Here is a 26,198-nt window from a genome sequence, read left to right on the forward strand (position 1 = left end):
GGAGACGGACAGCATGAAGCACTGTCACACACTGACATCTAAAGCAGCTTTTAAAACATGCTTCACCATTACAGCTTGATTAGGGATGCACCGATATGAACATTTTGTCCGATACCGATAACCGATATATTGGCCGATAAATCTAAATCCAATTTTTTATATACTTTTGAGAGCCTGATTACAGAAACAAAAGTCTCGACATTAAAATCCATGTCCCAAACACACAATTATAACGATGTTCTCATTATAATTTTATGAAAGCTTATATGACAGACATGTTGAGCTGAACTTACCTATATTCCTTTTTTGAAGTGATTACAATCATATGTCAAGCAATTCAAAACCATCATGTTGAACACAGTGTGTATCTAAAGTTAAATACATAATTTATCGGCTTTAATATATCGGCCAAATTTTCTTATCAGGCCGATAACGATAACATTAAAACTGAACATATATGGGCCGATACCGATATGGTGGCCGATATATCGCGCACCCCTAATCTCGATGTGTGATAGGGCTGCACAATTTGGGGAAAATGTCATATTGCGATAATAGAGGTGAATATTGCGATTGCGATATAATAAACAAATGGTTTCATGAGTCGACTTGCTTGGTTCTCAAGGAAAATAAATGCACACACAGATTAGTGATAATCTGCCTAAAGAAAAAGGTTCTTTAGTCGAGAGCAGTGAGTGTTTTTCTCTGTTCCCTTTGTTCTTTGATTAACTTTAGCGACAGATATAATTAGTGGCTACTGTGTACTGTCCCTTTAAGAGCAGCCACTGCTGTCAGAGACGCGGATCTCACACGTGCCTCATTCTCTCACGAGTCACAGCTCTTCACGTTCATCATAAGACTGCTCTTATGTTATGAAGATACTCGACAAAAAGACATGTTGGCATAATTGTGTGTGTTATTGTTCGTTCAAGCTCGAAAGAGAACTGTATTCTGGGCTGTTTTGTGCGCACGCACGATATTAGCGCGAGTCTTTCTGTGTGTCACAGTCGGGACATTCACAGGTTCGTTCTACCACGAAAGAACTTGATACTGGCGCGTGTCTATCTGTGGGTCGTGTGTGTGTGTGTGTGTGTGTGTCAGGAGGACATTCACTGACAGCGCGTTCTTTTTTGTCTTATCGCGCATGAATGGTTTAAAAGCATTTGCATGAATAAGAGCGGGATCATGTAACACTTGCCAAAGGATGCCAAAAATTAACAGATGCTGCGTTAATTGCGTTAACAGCGCTACTTTGTTTATTTAATATAAAATCGCAGCATTTTGCGTCATATAATCGTGTAGGCTTGACAGCGCGATTGCGATACGATTAATCGTGCAGCACTAATGTGTGATGACATTATCACTGCGGTTTCATTAGTCTTACCTTAATACCGGTGGTTCCCGTCGGCATCTGAGCGAGATCAAAGACCAGGCCGGATTTTGCCATCTGGACAAAAGGGTCACTGAACGCCCTGCCATGGAATCGCTTAAAACCCTGCACAGTGTTCTTGCAGTTTGTGACCACCTTGTTTGTGAGAGCAGAAATTATAATTACAACTACCATCCATCCATCCATCCATGCAATGTGTTATCCTGCTTATTCAAACTAAACAAATGTTTACCTGGCTTTTGGCGGCTGCCCCAATCGAGCGATTCCGAGGACCGAACGATACAAATGACCTGAAAAGAGCACATCATCAGATATTACACTACTTAGCAATTACTATGCTAACATAGGGGGGGCGTAGAACCAGGAAGCACTGCACCGTTTACACTACGTCAGCAGTATATGAGAATGAGGTGGAAGAGAAGAGATTGTGGAATAAAGTTTTTTTGCACACAAAAAATATTATCCTGGCTTCATAACATTAAGGTTGAACCACTGTAGTCACATGGACTTTTTTCACGATGTCTTTACTACCTTTCTGGGCCTTGAAAGTTGCAATAACGTTGCAGTCTATGGGTGGTTCGGAAATCTCTACAATTTCATCAAAATCTCTTCATTTGTGTTCTGAAGATGAGCGAAAGTCTTACGGGTTTGGAACGACAAGTACTGTACTTGTTTCACATCAATGTTAAGGAATTAATTTGTTGATTAGATACTGCATTAGTAGAGAAAGAACATGTTTGCCACAGTAACATTAGTAGTACCTCAAGTCAAGAGGTTAAAAAAACAGTGTGAAAAAAAGAAAAAAAAAAGAATCACACAAGCCTGACCCGAATGTTTAATGTCACGGTTGATATTTGTTTCCGTCTATTTGCATTAGGTTATATCCAGCTGGTCGCTTTAATGCATTTTTCAGCCAAACGTTCGTCTTTCTGTGGCATTAATATAGCCCGTCTTTTTAAATGAAATTTACAATATTAAATCACTACATGAATATAGAGATTAATATTGTAAATTTCAAAAGACAGTACATTTTGTACTGTGAAGTTCAATAAAGTTCAGCACTATTTTATGTGTTATGTTTGTTTTCATGTAGTATCCAGTTTAAAAACTATTGGTTGAATATCGGTTCAACCAAGTTATCGGTAAAATCCACTATCGGTCGACAGTGTCGATTTTTGAGCGCATTTAATCATTTTAAGTAAAGTAAAAGATATTCTTTATGTGGAATGGATAAGTTACACCCCAATTGACTATCAGTGGAGAATTTTTTTTAGATTTTATGCTCTAGTTTCTACTTTATATCCCGCAAATCTGACTTTACAACTCGCAAATACGACTTTATGTCAGAGAAAAAAAGTCGGAAATATATATATATATTTTAATTGTTTTATTCAGTGGCAGAACCAATTCCTTCAGAAATGTATAATAAATAGTTATGTAGTCTGAGATAATAAGGAAAGAATGACAGTTTCTTCCGCGCGGTCTTAAATGTGCTAGAATGTTCCTGCGGGCGTGACGTCACAGCAGCGGCGCGAGCCACGCTGTAGCATCTCCAGCTAACAGACCGTTCATCACTACACTCTCTCATCTAATACAGTCAAATATACTCTAAAGACTTCGGTATCATACTAGTCTGACATATAGAATAGATCGTCACAATATCAACTGTCAATATCAAGCCAAAGAGCATGTGGTTTACTCGTTTTCCATCATTTAGATCTAATGAAATGACATAATGAAAGAAAACACGCTCCGGTCACGTTCCACGCTTCTTAATCTGGTTGTCATTGCGTGAATGGGGTGTGACATGTCAAAGAGAAATACACACAGTGTATAGTGAGTATAAGCAGAATAAAAGCTTGACTTACGGTGTGCATCGGTCGCTGTACTCGTTTGCTACGGTTTCTATTCCACCGGCGCGAGCGACGGCAACATAACAGCTCTGAAAGCCCACGTCAAATCCCACAACTGACATCTTCACTGGAAATCACGAGCACAGCCCAGCTAAAACACTCAATACCAGCAAGAACTGTCCTTTTAAAACATATATATATAACAGTCACGGAGAGGTTTAATTCATAAAACTCAGGTTTAACGCGATTTCATAGTTCTCGAGTGTCCATTGACTGACTTGATGCAGACCGGCTGACTGCTGAATGTAATGGGTAAGCCGGAGTTCACGCCGAAGTCAACGGTTTTATCGCGAGAGTTTGAGTTCTAGATGGCTCTGGAGCTTTCCTTGTATGACGTGACCATGACGACAAATCCAACCAATCGATGGATAGATAGAGCGATAGATATATCTAATAATATAACAATTGTAATAAATAAATAATAATAAATAGAAATAGAGCGATAGATATATCTAATAATATATCTGATATATATATATATATATATATATATATATATATATATATATATATATATATATATATATATATATATATATATATATAATAATATAACAATACATCCAAAAAGATAACATAACTAAAATAATTGGGTTTACAATACAGGAGAAAAAAAAAAAAAAAAAAAAAAAAATATATATATATATATATATATATTACAAAATAAATATAAATATATATATTTCAAATATAACAATACATCCAAAAAGATAACACAACTAAAATAATTGGGTTTACAATACAGAAGAAAAAATGATATATATAATTTATATGTTATGTCCTTAATGTCTAATAAAAATAGAGCTAGAAATATAATATTTGCCGATTTTAATGAGAATATAATTTTAGAATAATTCTCTATTCACACGATTAAAGTAGTTGCTCTGATTTTTTTTATTATTATTATTATTTATTTTTTTACATTCAACAATTGAAAAAGCAAAGCAACTTGTTAATTCTAAAAAGACAACTTGTCTAGTTTGTTTTTATTGCTCTCAGTCTGTACGATTTTATTCAAGTAAATGGTGAGTTGGTGACACTGGAATTTTAGGACGGAATTCACAAACATTATTATAATTTGAGTGAAGTAGAGGTGAATGAAAACCACAAGCGTTTGTGTATATTTCACGGTTTCCCCTATATTGGCGTAATAAATGCTGTAATAATTCACATGAATAGACCAATACATACACAAACAAATGAAACTGAATAAAATAACGAGGCTGAAGCCTCTCCTAAGCTTTAGATGGCGCACTTTATTTTTTCAGGCTCGCGCACAGGATCGCATCCAAAATGGCGACTCCCATGCATAGATTGATCGCTCGACGACAAGCGTGAGTTATTTGACACATTATACGATTTGGGAGTTGTATATTATAGTTTTTATATATTAATTGTATTTTTGTTTATCTGTATCTCATCAGTCGCCTATTTGAGTTTTTGTTATTTTAACACCAGGTTTCACCTATTACTGCGCGGCTTCTCATATTTCCACAGGGAGGCAAACAAACAACATGTTCGCTGTCAGAAATGCCTGGAACATGGACACTGGTCCTTTGAATGCACTGGGAAAAGAAAGTATCTTTATAGACCTTCCAGGACAGCTGAGTTAAAAAAGAAGCTGAAAGACAAGGAGAACAACCCTTCAGATGATTTGGGGTAAGAGACACAACGCATTCACATACGAGAGTAGTAATATTGAATGAATGGATTACTAGTTTACTCGTTTATCAGTCAACACCTTTCGATAGAATCTCGCTTCTATATTACGGATATTTAAAGATCAGTAATCTCCCCTAGTTCTAATATTAAAGGGTTAGTTCACTCAAAATGAAAATTCTGTCATTAATTACTCACCCTTGTATCATTCCAGACCCGTAAAACTTTCGTTCATCTTTAGAACACAAATGTAGATCTTTTTGATGAAATCTGAGAGCTTTCTGTCCCTCCATTGACAGCTATGCAACTACCACTTTGATGCTTCATAAAGTTCATAAAGAGATTGTAAAACTAATCCATATGAATTGAGCAGTTTAGACTAGTCCAAAATTTCATCAGTTGTGGTAAACCGAAGCTCAAGCATGTTCGCTTGATGTGTGAGAACCAATTATGTTACGCAGCACGTTTGAGCTTCGGCAAGAACCAATGAGGTTCATTCTCGTGTTACGCAACACGTTTGAGCTTCTGCAAGAACCAATGAGGTTCATTCTCGTGTTACGCAACACGTTTGAGCTTCTGCAAGAACCAATGAGGTTCATTCTCGTGTTACGCGGCACGTTTGAGCTTCTGCAAGAACCAATGAGGTTCATTCTCGTGTTACGCGGCACGTTTGAGCTTCTGCAAGAACCAATGAGGTTCATTCTCGTGTTACGCAGCACGTTTGAGCTTCGGCAAGAACCAATGAGACTCATTCTCGTGTTACGCAACACGTTTGAGCTTCTGCAAGAACCAATGAGGTTCATTCTCGTGTTACGCGGCACGTTTGAGCTTCTGCAAGAACCAATGAGGTTCATTCTCGTGTTACGCAGCACGTTTGAGCTTCGGCAAGAACCAATGAGACTCATTCTCGTGTTACGCGGCACGTTTGAGCTTCTGCAAGAACCAATGAGGTTCATTCTCGTGTTACGCGGCACGTTTGAGCTTCTGCAAGAACCAATGAGGTTCATTCTCGTGTTACGCAGCACGTTTGAGCTTCGGCAAGAACCAATGAGACTCATTCTCGTGTTACGCGGCACGTTTGAGCTTCTGCAAGAACCAATGAGGTTCATTCTCGTGTTACGCGGCACGTTTGAGCTTCTGCAAGAACCAATGAGGTTCATTCTCGTGTTACGCAGCACGTTTGAGCTTCGGCAAGAACCAATGAGACTCATTCTCGTGTTACGCAACACGTTTGAGCTTCAGCAAGAACCAATGAGGTTCATTCTCGTGTTACGCGGCACGTTTGAGCTTCTGCAAGAACCAATGAGGTTCATTCTCGTGTTACGCAGCACGTTTGAGCTTCGGCAAGAACCAATGAGACTCATTCTCGTGTTACGCAACACGTTTGAGCTTCTGCAAGAACCAATGAGGTTCATTCTCGTGTTACGCGGCACGTTTGAGCTTCAGCAAGAACCAATGAGACTCATTCTCGTGTTACGCGGCACGTTTGAGCTTCTGCAAGAACCAATGAGGTTCATTCTCGTGTTACGCAGCACGTTTGAGCTTCGGCAAGAACCAATGAGACTCATTCTCGTGTTACGCAACACGTTTGAGCTTCAGCAAGAACCAATGAGGTTCATTCTCGTGTTACGCGGCACGTTTGAGCTTCAGCAAGAACCAATGAGGTTCATTCTCGTGTTACGCGGCACGTTTGAGCTTCAGCAAGAACCAATGAGACTCATTCTCGTGTTACGCGGCACGTTTGAGCTTCTGCAAGAACCAATGAGGTTCATTCTCGTGTTACGCAACACGTTTGAGCTTCTGCAAGAACCAATGAGGTTCATTCTCGTGTTACGCAACACGTTTGAGCTTCTGCAAGAACCAATGAGGTTCATTCTCGTGTTACGCGGCACGTTTGAGCTTCTGCAAGAACCAATGAGATTCATTCTCGTGTTACGCAACACGTTTGAGCTTCTGCAAGAACCAATGAGATTCATTCTCATATTACGCAACACGTTTGAGCTTCTGCAAGAACCAATGAGGTTCATTCTCGTGTTACGCAACACGTTTGAGCTTCTGCAAGAACCAATGAGATTCATTCTCGTGTTACGCAACACGTTTGAGCTTCTGCAAGAACCAATGAGGTTCATTCTCGTGTTACGCGGCACGTTTGAGCTTCAGCAAGAACCAATGAGACTCATTCTCGTGTTACGCGGCACGTTTGAGCTTCTGCAAGAACCAATGAGGTTCATTCTCGTGTTACGCAGCACGTTTGAGCTTCTGCAAGAACCAATGAGGTTCATTCTCGTGTTACGCGGCACGTTTGAGCTTCAGCAAGAACCAATGAGGTTCACTCTCGTGTTACGGGGCACGTTTGAGCTTCAGCAAGAACCAATGAGGTTCATTCTCGTGTTACGGGGCACGTTTGAGCTTCAGCAAGAACCAATGAGGTTCATTCTCGTGTTACGCGGCACGTTTGAGCTTCAGCAAGAACCAATGAGGTTCATTCTCGTGTTACGGGGCACGTTTGAGCTTCAGCAAGAACCAATGAGGTTCATTCTCGTGTTACGCGGCACGTTTGAGCTTCAGCAAGAACCAATGAGGTTCATTCTCGTGTTACGGGGCACGTTTGAGCTTCAGCAAGAACCAATGAGGTTCATTCTCGTGTTACGCGGCACGTTTGAGCTTCAGCAAGAACCAATGAGGTTCACTCTCGTGTTACGGGGCACGTTTGAGCTTCAGCAAGAACCAATGAGGTTCATTCTCGTGTTACGGGGTACGTTTAAGCTTCAGCAAGAACCAATGAGGTTCATTCTCGTGTTACGCGGCACGTTTGAGCTTCAGCAAGAACCAATGAGGTTCATTCTCGTGTTACGCAGCACGTTTGAGCTTCAGCAAGAACCAATGAGGTTCACTCTCGTGTTACGGGGCACGTTTGAGCTTCAGCAAGAACCAATGAGGTTCATTCTCGTGTTACGCGGCACGTTTGAGCTTCAGCAAGAACCAATGAGGTTCATTCTCGTGTTACGGGGCACGTTTGAGCTTCAGCAAGAACCAATGAGGTTCATTCTCGTGTTACGGGGCACGTTTGAGCTTCAGCAAGAACCAATGAGGTTCATTCTCGTGTTACGGGGCACGTTTGAGCTTCAGCAAGAACCAATGAGGTTCATTCTCGTGTTACGGGGCACGTTTGAGCTTCAGCAAGAACCAATGAGGTTCATTCTCGTGTTACGCGGCACGTTTGAGCTTCAGCAAGAACCAATGAGGTTCATTCTCGTGTTACGCGGCACGTTTGAGCTTCAGCAAGAACCAATGAGGTTCATTCTCGTGTTACGGGGCACGTTTGAGCTTCAGCAAGAACCAATGAGGTTCATTCTCGTGTTACGCGGCACGTTTGAGCTTCAGCAAGAACCAATGAGGTTCATTCTCGTGTTACGCATCACGTTTGAGCTTCTGCAAGAACCAATGAGGTTCATTCTCGTGTTACGCAGCACGTTTGAGCTTCGGCAAGAACCAATGAGACTCATTCTCGTGTTACGCAACACGTTTGAGCTTCAGCAAGAACCAATGAGGTTCATTCTCGTGTTACGCGGCACGTTTGAGCTTCTGCAAGAACCAATGAGGTTCATTCTCGTGTTACGCAGCACGTTTGAGCTTCGGCAAGAACCAATGAGACTCATTCTCGTGTTACGCAACACGTTTGAGCTTCAGCAAGAACCAATGAGGTTCATTCTCGTGTTACGCATCACGTTTGAGCTTCTGCAAGAACCAATGAGGTTCATTCTCGTGTTACGCAGCACGTTTGAGCTTCGGCAAGAACCAATGAGACTCATTCTCGTGTTACGCAACACGTTTGAGCTTCAGCAAGAACCAATGAGGTTCATTCTCGTGTTACGCGGCACGTTTGAGCTTCTGCAAGAACCAATGAGGTTCATTCTCGTGTTACGCGGCACGTTTGAGCTTCTGCAAGAACCAATGAGGTTCATTCTCGTGTTACGCAGCACGTTTGAGCTTCGGCAAGAACCAATGAGACTCATTCTCGTGTTACGCAACACGTTTGAGCTTCTGCAAGAACCAATGAGGTTCATTCTCGTGTTACGCGGCACGTTTGAGCTTCTGCAAGAACCAATGAGGTTCATTCTCGTGTTACGCAGCACGTTTGAGCTTCGGCAAGAACCAATGAGACTCATTCTCGTGTTACGCGGCACGTTTGAGCTTCTGCAAGAACCAATGAGGTTCATTCTCGTGTTACGCGGCACGTTTGAGCTTCTGCAAGAACCAATGAGGTTCATTCTCGTGTTACGCAGCACGTTTGAGCTTCGGCAAGAACCAATGAGACTCATTCTCGTGTTACGCGGCACGTTTGAGCTTCTGCAAGAACCAATGAGGTTCATTCTCGTGTTACGCGGCACGTTTGAGCTTCAGCAAGAACCAATGAGACTCATTCTCGTGTTACGCGGCACGTTTGAGCTTCTGCAAGAACCAATGAGGTTCATTCTCGTGTTACGCAACACGTTTGAGCTTCTGCAAGAACCAATGAGGTTCATTCTCGTGTTACGCAACACGTTTGAGCTTCTGCAAGAACCAATGAGGTTCATTCTCGTGTTACGCGGCACGTTTGAGCTTCTGCAAGAACCAATGAGATTCATTCTCGTGTTACGCAACACGTTTGAGCTTCTGCAAGAACCAATGAGATTCATTCTCATATTACGCAACACGTTTGAGCTTCTGCAAGAACCAATGAGGTTCATTCTCGTGTTACGCAACACGTTTGAGCTTCTGCAAGAACCAATGAGATTCATTCTCGTGTTACGCAACACGTTTGAGCTTCTGCAAGAACCAATGAGGTTCATTCTCGTGTTACGCGGCACGTTTGAGCTTCAGCAAGAACCAATGAGACTCATTCTCGTGTTACGCGGCACGTTTGAGCTTCTGCAAGAACCAATGAGGTTCATTCTCGTGTTACGCAGCACGTTTGAGCTTCTGCAAGAACCAATGAGGTTCATTCTCGTGTTACGGGGCACGTTTGAGCTTCAGCAAGAACCAATGAGGTTCATTCTCGTGTTACGCGGCACGTTTGAGCTTCAGCAAGAACCAATGAGGTTCATTCTCGTGTTACGGGGCACGTTTGAGCTTCAGCAAGAACCAATGAGGTTCATTCTCGTGTTACGCGGCACGTTTGAGCTTCAGCAAGAACCAATGAGGTTCACTCTCGTGTTACGGGGCACGTTTGAGCTTCAGCAAGAACCAATGAGGTTCATTCTCGTGTTACGGGGTACGTTTAAGCTTCAGCAAGAACCAATGAGGTTCATTCTCGTGTTACGCGGCACGTTTGAGCTTCAGCAAGAACCAATGAGGTTCATTCTCGTGTTACGTAGCACGTTTGAGCTTCAGCAAGAACCAATGAGGTTCACTCTCGTGTTACGGGGCACGTTTGAGCTTCAGCAAGAACCAATGAGGTTCATTCTCGTGTTACGCGGCACGTTTGAGCTTCAGCAAGAACCAATGAGGTTCATTCTCGTGTTACGGGGCACGTTTGAGCTTCAGCAAGAACCAATGAGGTTCATTCTCGTGTTACGGGGCACGTTTGAGCTTCAGCAAGAACCAATGAGGTTCATTCTCGTGTTACGCGGCACGTTTGAGCTTCAGCAAGAACCAATGAGGTTCATTCTCGTGTTACGGGGCACGTTTGAGCTTCAGCAAGAACCAATGAGGTTCATTCTCGTGTTACGCGGCACGTTTGAGCTTCAGCAAGAACCAATGAGGTTCATTCTCGTGTTACGCATCACGTTTGAGCTTCTGCAAGAACCAATGAGGTTCATTCTCGTGTTACGCAGCACGTTTGAGCTTCGGCAAGAACCAATGAGACTCATTCTCGTGTTACGCAACACGTTTGAGCTTCAGCAAGAACCAATGAGGTTCATTCTCGTGTTACGCGGCACGTTTGAGCTTCTGCAAGAACCAATGAGGTTCATTCTCGTGTTACGCAGCACGTTTGAGCTTCGGCAAGAACCAATGAGACTCATTCTCGTGTTACGCAACACGTTTGAGCTTCAGCAAGAACCAATGAGGTTCATTCTCGTGTTACGCATCACGTTTGAGCTTCTGCAAGAACCAATGAGGTTCATTCTCGTGTTACGCAGCACGTTTGAGCTTCGGCAAGAACCAATGAGACTCATTCTCGTGTTACGCAACACGTTTGAGCTTCAGCAAGAACCAATGAGGTTCATTCTCGTGTTACGCGGCACGTTTGAGCTTCTGCAAGAACCAATGAGGTTCATTCTCGTGTTACGCAGCACGTTTGAGCTTCGGCAAGAACCAATGAGACTCATTCTCGTGTTACGCAACACGTTTGAGCTTCTGCAAGAACCAATGAGGTTCATTCTCGTGTTACGCGGCACGTTTGAGCTTCAGCAAGAACCAATGAGACTCATTCTCGTGTTACGCGGCACGTTTGAGCTTCTGCAAGAACCAATGAGGTTCATTCTCGTGTTACGCAGCACGTTTGAGCTTCGGCAAGAACCAATGAGACTCATTCTCGTGTTACGCAACACGTTTGAGCTTCAGCAAGAACCAATGAGGTTCATTCTCGTGTTACGCGGCACGTTTGAGCTTCAGCAAGAACCAATGAGGTTCATTCTCGTGTTACGCGGCACGTTTGAGCTTCAGCAAGAACCAATGAGACTCATTCTCGTGTTACGCGGCACGTTTGAGCTTCTGCAAGAACCAATGAGGTTCATTCTCGTGTTACGCAACACGTTTGAGCTTCTGCAAGAACCAATGAGGTTCATTCTCGTGTTACGCAACACGTTTGAGCTTCTGCAAGAACCAATGAGGTTCATTCTCGTGTTACGCGGCACGTTTGAGCTTCTGCAAGAACCAATGAGATTCATTCTCGTGTTACGCAACACGTTTGAGCTTCTGCAAGAACCAATGAGATTCATTCTCATATTACGCAACACGTTTGAGCTTCTGCAAGAACCAATGAGGTTCATTCTCGTGTTACGCAACACGTTTGAGCTTCTGCAAGAACCAATGAGATTCATTCTCGTGTTACGCAACACGTTTGAGCTTCTGCAAGAACCAATGAGGTTCATTCTCGTGTTACGCGGCACGTTTGAGCTTCAGCAAGAACCAATGAGACTCATTCTCGTGTTACGCGGCACGTTTGAGCTTCTGCAAGAACCAATGAGGTTCATTCTCGTGTTACGCAGCACGTTTGAGCTTCTGCAAGAACCAATGAGGTTCATTCTCGTGTTACGCAGCACGTTTGAGCTTCAGCAAGAACCAATGAGGTTCACTCTCGTGTTACGGGGCACGTTTGAGCTTCAGCAAGAACCAATGAGGTTCATTCTCGTGTTACGGGGCACGTTTGAGCTTCAGCAAGAACCAATGAGGTTCATTCTCGTGTTACGCGGCACGTTTGAGCTTCAGCAAGAACCAATGAGGTTCATTCTCGTGTTACGGGGCACGTTTGAGCTTCAGCAAGAACCAATGAGGTTCATTCTCGTGTTACGCGGCACGTTTGAGCTTCAGCAAGAACCAATGAGGTTCATTCTCGTGTTACGGGGCACGTTTGAGCTTCAGCAAGAACCAATGAGGTTCATTCTCGTGTTACGCGGCACGTTTGAGCTTCAGCAAGAACCAATGAGGTTCACTCTCGTGTTACGGGGCACGTTTGAGCTTCAGCAAGAACCAATGAGGTTCATTCTCGTGTTACGGGGTACGTTTAAGCTTCAGCAAGAACCAATGAGGTTCATTCTCGTGTTACGCGGCACGTTTGAGCTTCAGCAAGAACCAATGAGGTTCATTCTCGTGTTACGCAGCACGTTTGAGCTTCAGCAAGAACCAATGAGGTTCACTCTCGTGTTACGGGGCACGTTTGAGCTTCAGCAAGAACCAATGAGGTTCATTCTCGTGTTACGCGGCACGTTTGAGCTTCAGCAAGAACCAATGAGGTTCATTCTCGTGTTACGGGGCACGTTTGAGCTTCAGCAAGAACCAATGAGGTTCATTCTCGTGTTACGGGGCACGTTTGAGCTTCAGCAAGAACCAATGAGGTTCATTCTCGTGTTACGCGGCACGTTTGAGCTTCAGCAAGAACCAATGAGGTTCATTCTCGTGTTACGGGGCACGTTTGAGCTTCAGCAAGAACCAATGAGGTTCATTCTCGTGTTACGCGGCACGTTTGAGCTTCAGCAAGAACCAATGAGGTTCATTCTCGCATGTCAAGCAGGTTCGGTTGAGCTTCTGTTTATGTTCGCTGATCAATGTTTATATGTGAATAAAAACCTAATTTCAATCTGTTCATCATAAAAAGAGATCGAGTCTCTTCAGGAATTTTGGTCTAAACCACTCAATTTATATGGATTCGTTTTACAATCTCTTTAGAAACGTTTTAATGCGGCAAAGTGGTATCTGCGTAGCTGTAAATGGAGGAATGGAAAGCTCTCAGATTTCATCAAAAAGATCTTAATTTGTTTTCTGAAGATGAACTAAAGTCTTACGGGTTTAGAACGTCATGAGGGCGAGTAAGAGTGAACACCAAACTATCCTTTTTAGGCAGACAGCGCCATCTAAAGGTGAAAGTGCAGAACTGCACACTGCATGTGTTGGTAGTATAGAATGGACAACCACATAAAAAAAATAGACTACTCCATTATGTCCATTTGTTGTGTTTTTCAATCATTCTTATTTCAATTATCATGTTAAATACTGGAAAAACCCTGTCACATAAAAGTGTGCTTTTCAACTGTACTTTCTTGACACTTTTTAGACCTGGAATAACAGCGCGCAGTGAGAAAAAACCAAAGAAAAAAAGGTGAGTCATTGCCAGTGTTACCAGTATAAACATGTTATGACTGTTATGCACTTTATAAAGTGAAATATTAAGATGTATTATCTATTATATAATTACTTTGAGGGAACCAATGAACTTTTTTTGCCGCATGCTAGGTTTGGTATGAATTTAATTTATATTTAATTGCACTCACAGTTTTGCACAACTATCTATCAAATTAGTGTAGAGTATATGAGTATACTTATGTCCAAAACAATAAATGAGTCAAAAAACAGTCTACAGTTTGAGCCCTATGTTATAGTAAATATAAGGATGAATGGTGTATGACCAAAGAAACATATATATATATATATATATATATATATATATATATATATATATATATATGCATGCATGCATGCATGCGTGTGTGTGTGTGTATATATGCATGCATGTGTGTGTGTATATATGCATGCATGTGTGTGTGTATATATGCATGCATGTGTGTGTGTATATATGCATGCATGTGTGTGTGTATATATGCATGCATGCATGCGTGTGTGTATTTATGCATGCGTGCATGCGTGTGTGTATTTATGCATGCGTGCATATATATATATATATATATATATATATATATGCACGCATGCATAAATACACACACGCATGCACGCATGCATAAATACACACACGCATGCATGCATGCATATATACACACACACATGCATGCATATATACACACACACATGCATGCATATATACACACACACATGCATGCATATATACACACACACACACGCATGCATGCATGCATGCATATATATACACACACACACGCATGCATATACACACACACACACGCACGCATGCATGCATATATATACACACACACACGCACGCATGCATGCATATAAACACACACGCACGCATGCATATACACACACACACACGCACGCATGCATGCATATATACACACACACACACGCACGCATGCATATATACACACACACACGCACGCACGCATGCATATATACACACACACACGCACGCACGCATGCATATATACACACACACACACACACGCACGCATGCATATATACACACACACACGCATGCATGCATGCATACAGTAGTCCGCATTTGAAGTAGATGAAAAAAGTTCATCAAAGTTGTCCTAAGACATCAAAGACAACTTTGATGAAAGGTTTTGATCCACTTTAAATGTTGACTACTGTAGGTATATATATATATATATGGCCATATACCACTGGCCTACAACACACAATCATGTATTATATATATATTTACACATACAAAAGCGGCCCAGATCACTAGGGGAAAATGTCAGATTTCAGGTGGTTGTTCTTCACACTGCTATCATAACACCCGATCTGTGCCTCCTGTGAGGAACAAACACAGGTTGAATGTTGAAGCACAGCACTTGATATGTTGATCTGCTGTTTTCTTTGAGGTCCTCTTCCAGCTCCGGCAGCAGTGATTCGTCAAGCTCTTCCGGCGACTCTTCCTCAGACAGCAGCGACTCCTCCAGCTCCTCATCCTCGTCTGAAGACAGTAGCAGCGACAGCGAGGAAAGCTCCAGCCCTTCCTCGTCCTCGTCCTCGTCCTCCTCCTCCTCGTCTTCCTCCAGCTCGGGCTCGGACTCCGACTCCTCGAGCAGTTCGGATCAAGGCCCTCCAAAAAAGAGAAAAAAGAAGAAATGATTTGATTCGAAGGCAGAACTCGCGTCACACATTGACTGTTCTGCTGTTGAACATGTAAGAGTAGGCTGGGAAGTGATGTTTGTAAAGAAACTGAGATATATATTGTTATCCTGTTTTGTAAAATGTAAAAATCCACTATCACATTCTCTTTTTTACCTTGAGACAAATGCAACTTTGTTTTTCCTTCTTGCCAGAGAGTAGTGGAATCTCAAACCTATCCATTAAAATGCTGTAATCTGCTCATACCAGTTGATTAATTTTGCGTATTTTTTAACATAAATGTTCAGTTTTTGCTTCTTTTTAGTTAGGTTTTGAACTGTTTTTCCAAGAAGGAATGATGCCATAAAAAAGAGGCGAGGTTGTTTTAACATGGTCTTCGTTTTAAGATGAAATAAACTGATTTGTTACATGAAGAAATGTTTCTTTTGTTAGTAATATTGTTAATACTGCATTTAAATCGCAAGTAATCTTTCTCATCAGAAAGATGAGTCAAAATGTTTGATTCGCAGCCATGTGTTTGTACAGATTGCTTCATAAAATATTTATAAAGCATATCATGTTTGTGTTGTAGTCTTTATTTGTGTTGAAAAGAAGTAATATTTGAGAAATCACGCAATATATTATTGTTTAGATACACTACTGGTCATTGTATCATTGTGAAATTGCTAATTGTAGTATTATAAAACATTTGAACAATATTTTATAAGTTAAACTAATTTATTCCTGTGATCAAAGCTGAATTTTCAGCATCATTACTCCAGTCTTCAGTGTCACGTGATCCTTCAGGAGTCAATCTAATATGATGATTTGATGCTCAATTATTAATAATGGTTATTGTTACCAGTGTTGAAAACTGTTTTTGCTCCTTGATATTTTTCTGGGTTCTTCGATGAATAGAACCTTCAAAAGAACAGCGTTTATGTAAAATAGAAATATTTTCTGACATTATGAATGTCTGTACTGTCACTTTGGATCAGTGCGTCACTCAATAATAAAAGTGTTTCATTTCTTTAAAAAAAATCAACCTTTTATTTACCTTGCTGTTCTTGCTGGTAATCCGGTTTCCACAGAAAGATATTCAACATCATAATTATCAATCATAAATGTTTCTTGAACAGCAAATCATCGTATTAGAATGATCTCTGAAGGATCATGTGACACTGAAGACTGGAGTAAAGATGCTGAATATTAAATTATACGAAATTATTTCAAACTTTTGACCGGTAATGTAATATAAAATAATATACAGTTTAATAAACGTTGACTACATAACAAATACTGTTTCGTAGTAATAAATAAGTAATTTATAATAAATAGAAATAATTAAATTAGTTATTGCGTATCGGTTATTAGACACATAATCCGAAACTACATCGTACAAAAATATTAAAAAATAAAATTAAAAGTCTGCTTTTGAGTTGTCTCGTTTTAGGCTGAGACGCGGCCGCTTTGAGAGGACGCGCGCGTCACGTGACCACGTTAGTTTACCAAGCCGACATCAGCCAGCCAGAGACGCGATGATCTCCTGAAAATATGATCGTGATCTGCTGGAAAAATCTGTCCGACACAATCATGACGAGCAGACGAGCCTCGGCGGCATGGCTCACCTTAGCGAGCGCTGTCTTTTAGAGCAGTTACGCGTTTCTCGCTGGTGTGTGACACATTTATTGGGACGATACAGCAGATCAGTGTGTGAACAAAGGGAAAGGCTTCATAGCTAGAATGCTTCGGGCCTAAAAGAAGCCAAGAGGTAAGTGGGCCATAAATCGGGCGATTGCATAATTCAAATGATCCATGTATAGTAACATTTGATCATTTATCCATGAGATAGATTGTAACGAGTTGTTAACGAAGGAGAGCAAGCTTTATAGCTCGTTCAACGAGTGTGTTGAAGTGTTGTGTTTAGCTAACATGCGAACTGTGTCCAATCCTGATCTCACACTCACATGCCATCGACTAGGAATCAATTATCAATTTTATACTTTTCGATCGTGGACAGCTGCTAATAATGTGTCATTAGATATACATCCTCCTATATCTAGCGCTTTCAGATGAAGCGTTTCTATTTGATGCCATTTTTTTCTTTTTTTTTGGCACGTTTATTACCAGAAGTGGACATTTCTGCTGATCGATCATTTACTGCGGTCAAACTAAATTGGCGTTTGAGTTTTAACTTTCCGCACATCGTTAAATGCTAATGGGAGAGTCACGTGAACACACCTTACTGACTGGTTCAGGAGCTCAACTGCTTGTTTATTAGTAGTATTGTTGTTATTATTAATATTATAATATGGCAACTTTTTGACTGTGGCGTAAAAATATTTGCGTCACAAACTTGACAAAATGTAAACACGGTTAAAATGGCAGTTAAAAAAACAAAAACCAGTTAAAATGGCAGTTGTTTGGGGAGTTAAATTCGGTTCAGACTGGTTTCTGTTGACAATACTTCGCATGTTTTGTGGTAATTAGACATTTTAATTGTGATTACCTGCAGAGCAAGTTGTTTACTAAGTATGGTATTTGTAAGATTAATTCAACAGTGTTTGTTTTGTGCTTGACAGTTGTCAGTATTCTTGTTTTAAATTGTTTATTGAGGGATCATAGTGCTTACTCCATACATGTAGGTCTAATTTTAGGGCAGATCTACTGTTCGCAGTCATAATTTACTGATTAACATCTTTGAACCAACATATCTTGCAGAAATGTAAAATAACAGGCCTAATTGTATTAGCCTATCAATGTTTGGAGGCCATTTTAAAATGTCAGTGGCTAAAGCAGGAACTAGGGTTTGTTTGGAGTTGTATAGTACTAATAGCTCTCTTACTATTACTTACTGTGGTGTAGATTAGGTGTGCACTGTGTAGTATGCAAATTCGAACATGTAAATGCTCGAATTTAGAAATGCAATATTGTGTTTGTCTATCTTAAGTGATTAGGGAGTGTGTGTTCTCAGTCCGAAGGGCAATGCAAATGGCATGGAAACAAGTGTGTATCCCTTTTCAGGAAGTAGAGAGAGGCACGAGTGCTACACAAAGTTGTCATGGTGGACAACATGGTGAAAAAAAAAAAAAAATTGGATGAGAAACAATTTTCCACTCTGTAGTGGCTACTAGGCGTGTGTGTGTGTGTGTGTGTGTGTGTGTGTGAGAGAGTATAAAGTGCACAAGACATGTGACTGTTATCTCTGTGAGTTGCAGGAATTGTTTTTGAGTATGATGGAAGTAAACTAAACTTTTGCACTCAGTGTAGGGTTCCCATAATGCAATTTTTCAGTCTCACCTTCCAAACGAGTGCAACAGTCAGGTTACGGTAAAAAATCCCATAGAGGTACTGCTTTTTAACACTAACTTGTAAAGCTTTAAAGACTGTGAGCCCACTGTGAGCTATGAGGATAGTGGCATTTGCTGTTTTCCCAAAAATAATAAGCATGTTTCACAGTGGAATTTCTGGTGAAAAACTACATTACCCATAATACCCATCAAAACAAGCTAAGCGCACTAGCCCACGCTAATGAAGCGCTGTGAATGAGGCTTTCAAAATACATGAAGTCAGCATGAGACAGAAGTTGTGCTAGTCTTTTAGGGCGGGGTTTGATTTTGTCTGTGGTGTTTTGATTGGATGGTTGTGGTTTGCTATTGGTGGATCTCATGTGATTGACAGGTTGCCTCGTCACCAGAGAAGAGATGGAGGGAGAGGAAGTTATTCCGATTCAAGATTGCGAGGCACGTGAATGTAAAACCATTATGATATGCACAGATAAATAGCCTAATTTATAGCAATATTCCATGAAAAAACTAAAACGGTCCATTTTGATTTCATGGTGACTTTAAATATTTGTGTGTATATAAATGTATGCATATTTTGCAATAAATTAATGTTGTTTGTTTCTATAGTATATAGATAATCGACATCTATGAATTAATATTAATTTTGTAATATTTCGCAATGCTTGATCGGTATTGCAGTTCTCTCCCTCACTAAAGCCGTTCAGTCTTGTATCTTTGTCTGATTTTCAAATGCTTTTTTTTGCTTCAAATCAAAGATTGTAATGTTGTGATTAAACTCTTAAAGTCCCTATGAAATCAAACTTGAAGTTTTTTGGCTTTTTAGTATGAATATGTTAATCTTACTGTAATCTATAAGCTAGTGCGCTCCAAAACAATGACCAAATTCACATTGAGAAGATGCAGTATAAGCATTCAAAACTTAGTCTCTCACTTTTGATGACATCACTCGGCACTTCAGCTTCTCATCAGGTTTTCTGTCCAATCAAATGCTCTCTAGAATCTGAAGCTCCGCCCCCTACATTATAAACACACGCTGAAGCTCACACATTTACTGTTTTCTACATGGTGACTGGCACGTCGTGCACTATATAGGGGATGGGGAATGATTCAGCGTGAACATTGGGGCGAGTGAAGTCCGGTCCAGAGACACGACACACAGAGCGGATCATCTGATCGAGTCGCCGAACGTATCGGACATTTTTGAATTCTGCACAGACTGCTGTATTTTAAAGCGATATGGAGAAACGGTCAGAGATAAGAGGACACTGCCGCTTTAAGGAGCTCAACAGCCGAGCTGCGATCTAAACTAAACGCTATTGGCTATTTAAAAAAAGGGGAGGAGCTATTTAATATGTCCCGCCCTGTCTTCCTGTTTCAGTGGAAATTACGTCAACGCACTGAATAACGCTGCGTGTTTCAAGGCACTTCAGTGGGCCTTTAATGAAGACCTTTTAAAAATCCCTATGGGAAAAATGAATGGAGAAATAGGTCTGAAACCATGCTCTAGTTTCAGAGGGACGGATCAAAAGCCTCCGTGACTTTTTCTTGACTTATTTAATCGGACAGTCTAAAGTCAGCTCAAGAGTGAAAAAGTCCACTTTCATAAATGCTATTTTTTACATAAATCTTGAATAGGTTGTAGTAGGCAGTTTATAAATATTAGTTTACAGCCGTAAAATGTCATCCTGCTGTATTGCATAAATGAAATGAATAATTACCCAGCGAACTCATGCATGCCTGCAGGCTCTTGGCACAGATGTAAACCCTGAGCTGGGACAGGCCTTGTGCCGCTTATGTAACCAAACTAAACACGCACGCGCTCACACCGTCTCTGACCCGTACGCTGTGATCAGGAGAGGTGCGCACTAGGGGTGGAACGACTCGATACATGTCACCATACCATATTAATGCCATACTCCAAGACATATGATAAAAGGTTAACTAAAAATGTCCTGTTGATTAAAACGCTAAATTTGGCTTTACATTGTGTGTGTGTAAATGAATAGTCTTGGACTCGGTGCTGAAACCCAAAGCACAGGACAATAGAGACACCAGAATAACAATATTCATGATTCTGAAGATGAAAATACTGAATTATTGTATATTTATAATAATGCCGGACACTTTTTACTGGTAACATCAGACATTTGGCATTATCAGGACACACACATATTCCCCCCATTGCATTATTATACATTATATTCAACATTATATATAGTAGTTTAATGTCTGACACTAAAACTCTGAAAACGTGAATTTTTTCCTCACACAGAAATTGTATTTGCATGAGTGTGCGACGCAAGAGGTGTATTGTTGAGCCCGACACAACCTGTGTGTAAACAACATCATAGGTCTCGACTCTTCCTGTTTGAGCTGAGATCTGTGGTTTGAGTTGACCATTTCCTCTGTCTGTGTTTATGACTAGAAAGACTGTGGCTGACGCTTGTTTGCCATTGTCAGTTTATAAAAGCTTCTCAAGTTGTTGGCGAGGGATCTAACAGGCCATGCTTCATGTTCTTCTGGTTTATTTTTGAGGATCGCTGCTGCTGTTGTACTTGCGACCTCAGCAGGGTGTGTTCCAGAAAGCAAGGTTATCTTATCAAACATCCCCTGAGCTCTCGGTGGATTAAACTAAACCTGGCTTATTCTTCTTATTACCCTACTCGTTCCAGAAACACGTCCGGCAGTGAGTTCACTTGTAGAGAGAGCGAGAGGTAGAGAGGGAGGGAGAGGTAGAGAGGGAGGGAGAGGTAGAGAGGGAGGGAGAGAGGTAGAGAGAGAGGTAGAGAGAGAGGTAGAGAGAGAGGTAGAGAGAGAGGTAGAGAGAGAGGTAGAGAGAGAGGTAGAGAGAGAGGTAGAGAGAGAGGTAGAGAGAGAGGTAGAGAGAGAGGTAGAGGGGGAGAGAGAGAGGTAGAGGGGGAGAGAGAGAGGGGGAGAGAGAGAGAGGTAGAGAGAGAGAGAGGTAGAGAGAGAGAGAGGTAGAGAGAGAGAGAGGTAGAGAGAGAGAGGTAGAGAGAGGTAGAGGTAGAGAGAGAGAGCGGGGGAGAGAGGGAGAGAGAGAGGTAGAGGTAGAGAGAGAGAGCGGGGGAGAGAGGGAGAGAGAGGGAGGGAGAGAGGTAGAGAGAGAGAGCGGGGGAGAGAGGGAGAGAGAGGGAGAGAGAGAGGTAGAGAGAGAGAGCGGGGGAGAGAGGGAGAGAGAGAGGTAGAGAGAGGTAGAGGTAGAGAGAGAGAGCGGGGGAGAGAGGGAGAGGTAGAGGTAGAGAGAGAGAGCGGGGGAGAGAGGGAGAGAGAGGGAGAGAGAGAGGTAGAGGTAGAGAGAGAGAGGGGGAGAGATGCACTGATGTATCGGCAAATAATCGGTATCGGCCGATAAAATCTGTTATTTTCACTGAATAATTTTCGCTATTATTTCACACGATTGTTTAAAAACGGGCGATGATCAGAGCCGATTATATGCTGTCAATCAACAGTGTGTGTAAAAAACATGTGACGTGACCGATTGCTGTAGCGTCTCAGTGCCATGCCCGGCGCGCGAGTATTTTCTTCCACTTCAATACAACTTCTATCTAGAAAAACATGCATGAATATCAGAAGGTGTGTTAGAAGATACGGTACAACTAACCAAATCCGTATCATTTCTCATGTAATCTCGCAATCAGTGTTTCAGCCACGGAAAGATGTCAATAAAACAGCTTGTGAACGAAATATGTCAAGTAACGTGACGTTTAACAAAATCTGTTTGTTAGTTAGCTATGAAAAACACTAGAGAGGAGCTTATTAACTGTTAATTATATATGTATGTTTGAATAAATTTGCCATGAAGCGTTTATGAAAACTACCTGATGTGCAACTGAGTTTTATACAAACATTTCAGTTTCTAATTTGTGTGTAATTATTATGTCTGAAAATACACGGCAGTTTAATATGATACCTCTGTTGCAACCGATATTATAGTGTATATATATATATATTATGAATAAAATATTGCTTTATCCACCTTATTCCTGACACGCTTACTGCGTGTTGGATTATGGATGGCACTTCCGGTTTGGGGAACTTCCATTCAAAAAGACAGTAATATTGTGAAATATTATTACAACTTAAAATAATAGTTTTCTATTTGAATATACTTTAAAAAAATAATTTATTCCTGTGATGCAAAGCTGAATTTTCAGCATCATTACTCCAGTCTTCAGTGTCACATGTGACATCCAGTCTATCACATGATCCTTTAGAAATCACTCTAATATTCTGATTTATTATGAGTGTTGGACACAGTTCTGCTGCCTAATATATCTGATGAATAAAAGGTTAAAAAGAACTGCATTTATTCAAAATAAAAAAATATTTTCTAATAATGTAAATCTTCTTTACTATCACTTTTTATCAATTTAACACATCCTTGCTGAATAAAAGTATTGATTTATTTCAAAAAAAGAAAGAAAAAAAATACTGCCCAGTAGTGTATATTGCTGTTACAAAAGATTTCTATTTTTAAAACATTTGCTTCTTTTTTTTTATTTTATTTATTTTTTACTTTTTATTCATCAAAGTATCCTAAAGTATCACAGGTGTATCATGTATCACATTTGATAATGAATCCTCATATTAGAGTGATTTCTAAAGGATCATGTGATAGACTGGAGTAATGATCCTGAAAATTCAGCTTTGCATCACAGAAATAAATGATCATTTAAAGTATAATAAATTGAAAACCAATTATTCTAAATTGTAATAATATATCACAATATTGCATTTTTTTTCTGTGTTTTTGATCAAATAAATGCAGGCTTGATGAGCAGAAGAAACTTCTTTCAAAAACATTAAAAATAGTAACGTTTCCAAACTTTTGGCCTGTACTTGTATATATAAAATAATATTTTGTGCTCACTGGAGCCTCCTCACTACGGTACGCATGTGCTGAACACCTCTGGAGTAAACTAACCCCATGTTCAGAGAGTAACCTGCTATGGCTCCTTACATACTCTGAAAGTTACCTCCGTTTTTGGAACCGAAAGCTGAGGTTATCCGCGTACTTACCCTCCCTTAAACACACTGTGATACTGGGATATGTCACATAACCTGCTTTCTGGAATCCCTCCCAGGGCTGTGTGAGGTCAGAGCAGCCGCAGGCGCTCATTTACTGCAGCAGATTCCCCGTCACTTAAAGCATAAAGTCTGTTTTCCGAGATACTCTTGACCATTTGTGTTGCTGTGTCTAAAGGCTGCTCGTGTCCCGTGCCAAATATGGAAAGCGTTACAAAAACCTCCCTGCATTTACTTAGAGGTTTATATCACCCAAACCCACAAATACTCTCCCTCAAGCCTTCCTAGGTGTGTGTATGAGTTTCTTCTTCCAGCCGAACACAATCTGAGTTATATCAGGAAAAACATCCTGGCTCTTCCAGGCTTTATAATGGGAGTGAACGGTAACTGAGATTTTAAAGCCCAAAAAAGCTCATCCATCCGTCATAACAGTAATCCATACGACTCCAGGGGTTAATAAAGGCCTTCTGAAGCAAAGCCATGCGTTTTTATAAGAAAAATATCCATATTTTATAACTTATAAACTATAATCACTTCCGGATACAGCCGTGCGTAGACTCCCGTAAGCCAGCCATTATAGTTTATGTTACCAGTGCTTTATTAGTATTCTTACCAGTTTTTCCTGAAATGTAAAATAAATATCTATAGCGAAAGAAACAGCAATGCTTGAACAAAGCGAATATAAAGCCTCTGTGTAGATGCACCAGTGTGCAGGAACATCATTTTGTTGTTTTTTCATCATCCAATTTGAAACGTAATTTCTTTACATATAATGATTTGGCGTCAACGCCTGGTTAATCCTGATATCACTCCTCATTTCTGGAGGGTGATCGCCTCTCGCTCTTTGTTTGACCGAGGCAGTGCAAGCTCAGACGGGTGTGTGTGTGTGTAAACGTGACTGGGAATCATTACGTTAAGTTTCACGAGCCTTCGGTACACAAGAAGAGACGTCACTGAAAGGACACTAATTTGCTGTTCAGAAAGTGAGTCAGTGAAGAAATCATCAAGCTGATTCAACCCAATACCTTTAAGAAATCATTAAAGCTGCCCAAATGAATGCTTAGTTTGTGAATGGGACTAAACTGATGTTGTGTGTGTGTGTGTGTGTGTGTGTGTGTGTGCTGTGCGCGAGGACGGGACAACTCAACCGAAGGACGGCTGCGTTTTTTACTCTCGTGTTGATCAGTATTAGGGCTGGGCTATTTTTTTTTTTTATTGTTTTGATTAATCGTTTTTTAAAAAGTGGTAGATTTTGATATTGTTTCTAAAAAGCCTCAAATCGATCTTTTTCCGCATTTACTTCCGCAAACATTGGACGTGATATCTGATGGACGTTACTCTTATTCCCAGTCTTCTCCACTAGATGCTGAACACGGCGGATGCAGGTTCGCCTTTTAGCATTAAAGACGTTCCACACCGCTGGAGGAACTGATCGGGCCAGTGCTCAGGAAGGAGAACTCGCGGGCGCTATGTGAGGAGTTCTGTGTGCGCGCGTCAGACAGTGCGCAAATTATAAAATTAATTCTCTTTCACGTCTCCTTGCTCTTGAACGGACAAAATCACACAAATGTATCTCAAAGGCCTCGTTTACACTGTCAGTGAAATGTGACCCAATTCAGATGTTTTGCTCATGTGACACAGATCGGATGTGCTCTATGACCGTCTAACAGGAAAGAAACGCATGCGTTTGGATATTTCGAGTGTCATGCGACTGTCATGTAAACGGTCAGATCGGGTTTCCTGAGGCTTTAGGCGACGTCTCCGCGGTGTAATGACGAGAGAAACCCCGACACGCTTCTGCAACGGGACGGATGGCCTGACGAAACGCTGTCGTCGTAGGAGAGGAATGTGAAACGTTGACACAACATGTTGTCGTACACCACAAAATTTCGGACCCGCTGCTCCTCGTTAAAGCCAATATTTAAACACAATCTGCTCCCGCCAGTCCTGAGGTCTCTCACACACAGTAACTGAAGCACATGTGCAGTGATGGCACTTTTCGTCCTCCGCCGCCTCATAATCATGGTGATGTTTGGCGAACTCCGCATATATCGCAGAGCTAGCATCAAGCATATTGCGCGTCCGCCCGTCTGTGCAAGAGAAGTTAACCCTTTAAGCATGCGCGATGTTTCAGATAGTATGGCAGGTGTAAACGCATGAGCTGGATACGGGTCAAAGTTGAAAGAACGTGTAAACGGACGGGCAAAAAAATTGGATAAAGGGAACAAATCAGAATTGGGAATTACACCTGCAGTGTAAACGAGGCCTAATACCCACCTTGACGAGCATATTAGAAAACATACTCTGTTATGACTTCAGTGAACGTAAACAGTCGAGAAAGACAGTGTGTGTGTATCAGTACATTGGATGTCTTAAAGGGACAGCAGCCTAATATTCCTCATGCTGTCTGTGTTTTTAATGTTA

General features: G+C 41.1%; 3 protein-coding genes across 9 annotated transcripts in view; 2 read left to right on the forward strand and 1 right to left on the reverse strand.

Annotated features, from left to right (window-relative positions):
- Window positions 1–3,609, reverse strand: part of hspa4a (heat shock protein 4a) — a 29,983-nt gene extending 26,374 nt beyond the window's left edge. Inside the window, exons 1-3 of the mRNA XM_084386695.1 lie at window positions 3,259–3,609; window positions 1,623–1,680; window positions 1,385–1,525 (exon numbers count right to left, since the gene is read on the reverse strand). Of these exons, the coding sequence (XP_084242821.1) occupies window positions 1,385–1,525; window positions 1,623–1,680; window positions 3,259–3,365 (306 nt within the window). The 5' untranslated portion in view covers window positions 3,366–3,609. The remainder of the gene's footprint in view (window positions 1–1,384; window positions 1,526–1,622; window positions 1,681–3,258) is intronic.
- A 943-nt stretch (window positions 3,610–4,552) lies between these two features.
- Window positions 4,553–16,453, forward strand: zcchc10 (zinc finger, CCHC domain containing 10). 2 transcript variants are annotated; one of them, XM_084386697.1, is made up of 4 exons: window positions 4,553–4,637; window positions 4,801–4,962; window positions 13,718–13,762; window positions 15,204–15,994. In XM_084386697.1, exons 1-4 carry the CDS (start codon window positions 4,597–4,599, stop codon window positions 15,439–15,441), a joined length of 486 nt encoding a protein of 161 aa, XP_084242823.1. In that variant the 5' UTR covers window positions 4,553–4,596; the 3' UTR covers window positions 15,442–15,994. The 2 variants fall into 2 exon arrangements, with proteins under 2 accessions (XP_084242823.1, XP_084242822.1); XM_084386696.1 differs by having other exon boundaries at window positions 4,556–4,637; window positions 15,192–16,453.
- A 418-nt stretch (window positions 16,454–16,871) lies between these two features.
- Window positions 16,872–26,198, forward strand: part of aff4 (AF4/FMR2 family, member 4) — a 56,985-nt gene continuing 47,658 nt past the window's right edge. For 2 of the 6 annotated variants that reach the window (XM_084386864.1, XM_084386862.1), the window contains exon 1: window positions 16,918–17,191. The gene's annotated coding sequence lies outside the window, so the exon portion shown is untranslated. Of the gene's footprint in view, window positions 17,192–26,198 lie in introns of all 6 variants that reach the window. The other 4 variants (XM_084386859.1, XM_084386858.1, XM_084386860.1 and 1 more) reach the window with 3 other exon arrangements.

The sequence above is a fragment of the Rutilus rutilus genome, assembly GCF_951802725.1.
Source record: "Rutilus rutilus genome assembly, chromosome: 18".
Classification (NCBI taxonomy): Eukaryota; Metazoa; Chordata; class Actinopteri; order Cypriniformes; family Leuciscidae; genus Rutilus; species Rutilus rutilus.

What these genes read in the sequence shown, in the direction of transcription:
- zcchc10 (XM_084386696.1), top strand. Translation starts at nt 4,597, where the DNA reads ATGGCGACTCCCATGCATAGATTGATCGCTCGACGACAAGC. An exon ending in AACCCTTCAGATGATTTGGG is followed by an intron (nt 4,963 to 13,717) that starts GTAAGAGACACA and finishes GACACTTTTTAG; the next exon opens with ACCTGGAATAACAGCGCGCA. An exon ending in AAAAAACCAAAGAAAAAAAG is followed by an intron (nt 13,763 to 15,191) that starts GTGAGTCATTGC and finishes GTTTTCTTTGAG; the next exon opens with GTCCTCTTCCAGCTCCGGCA.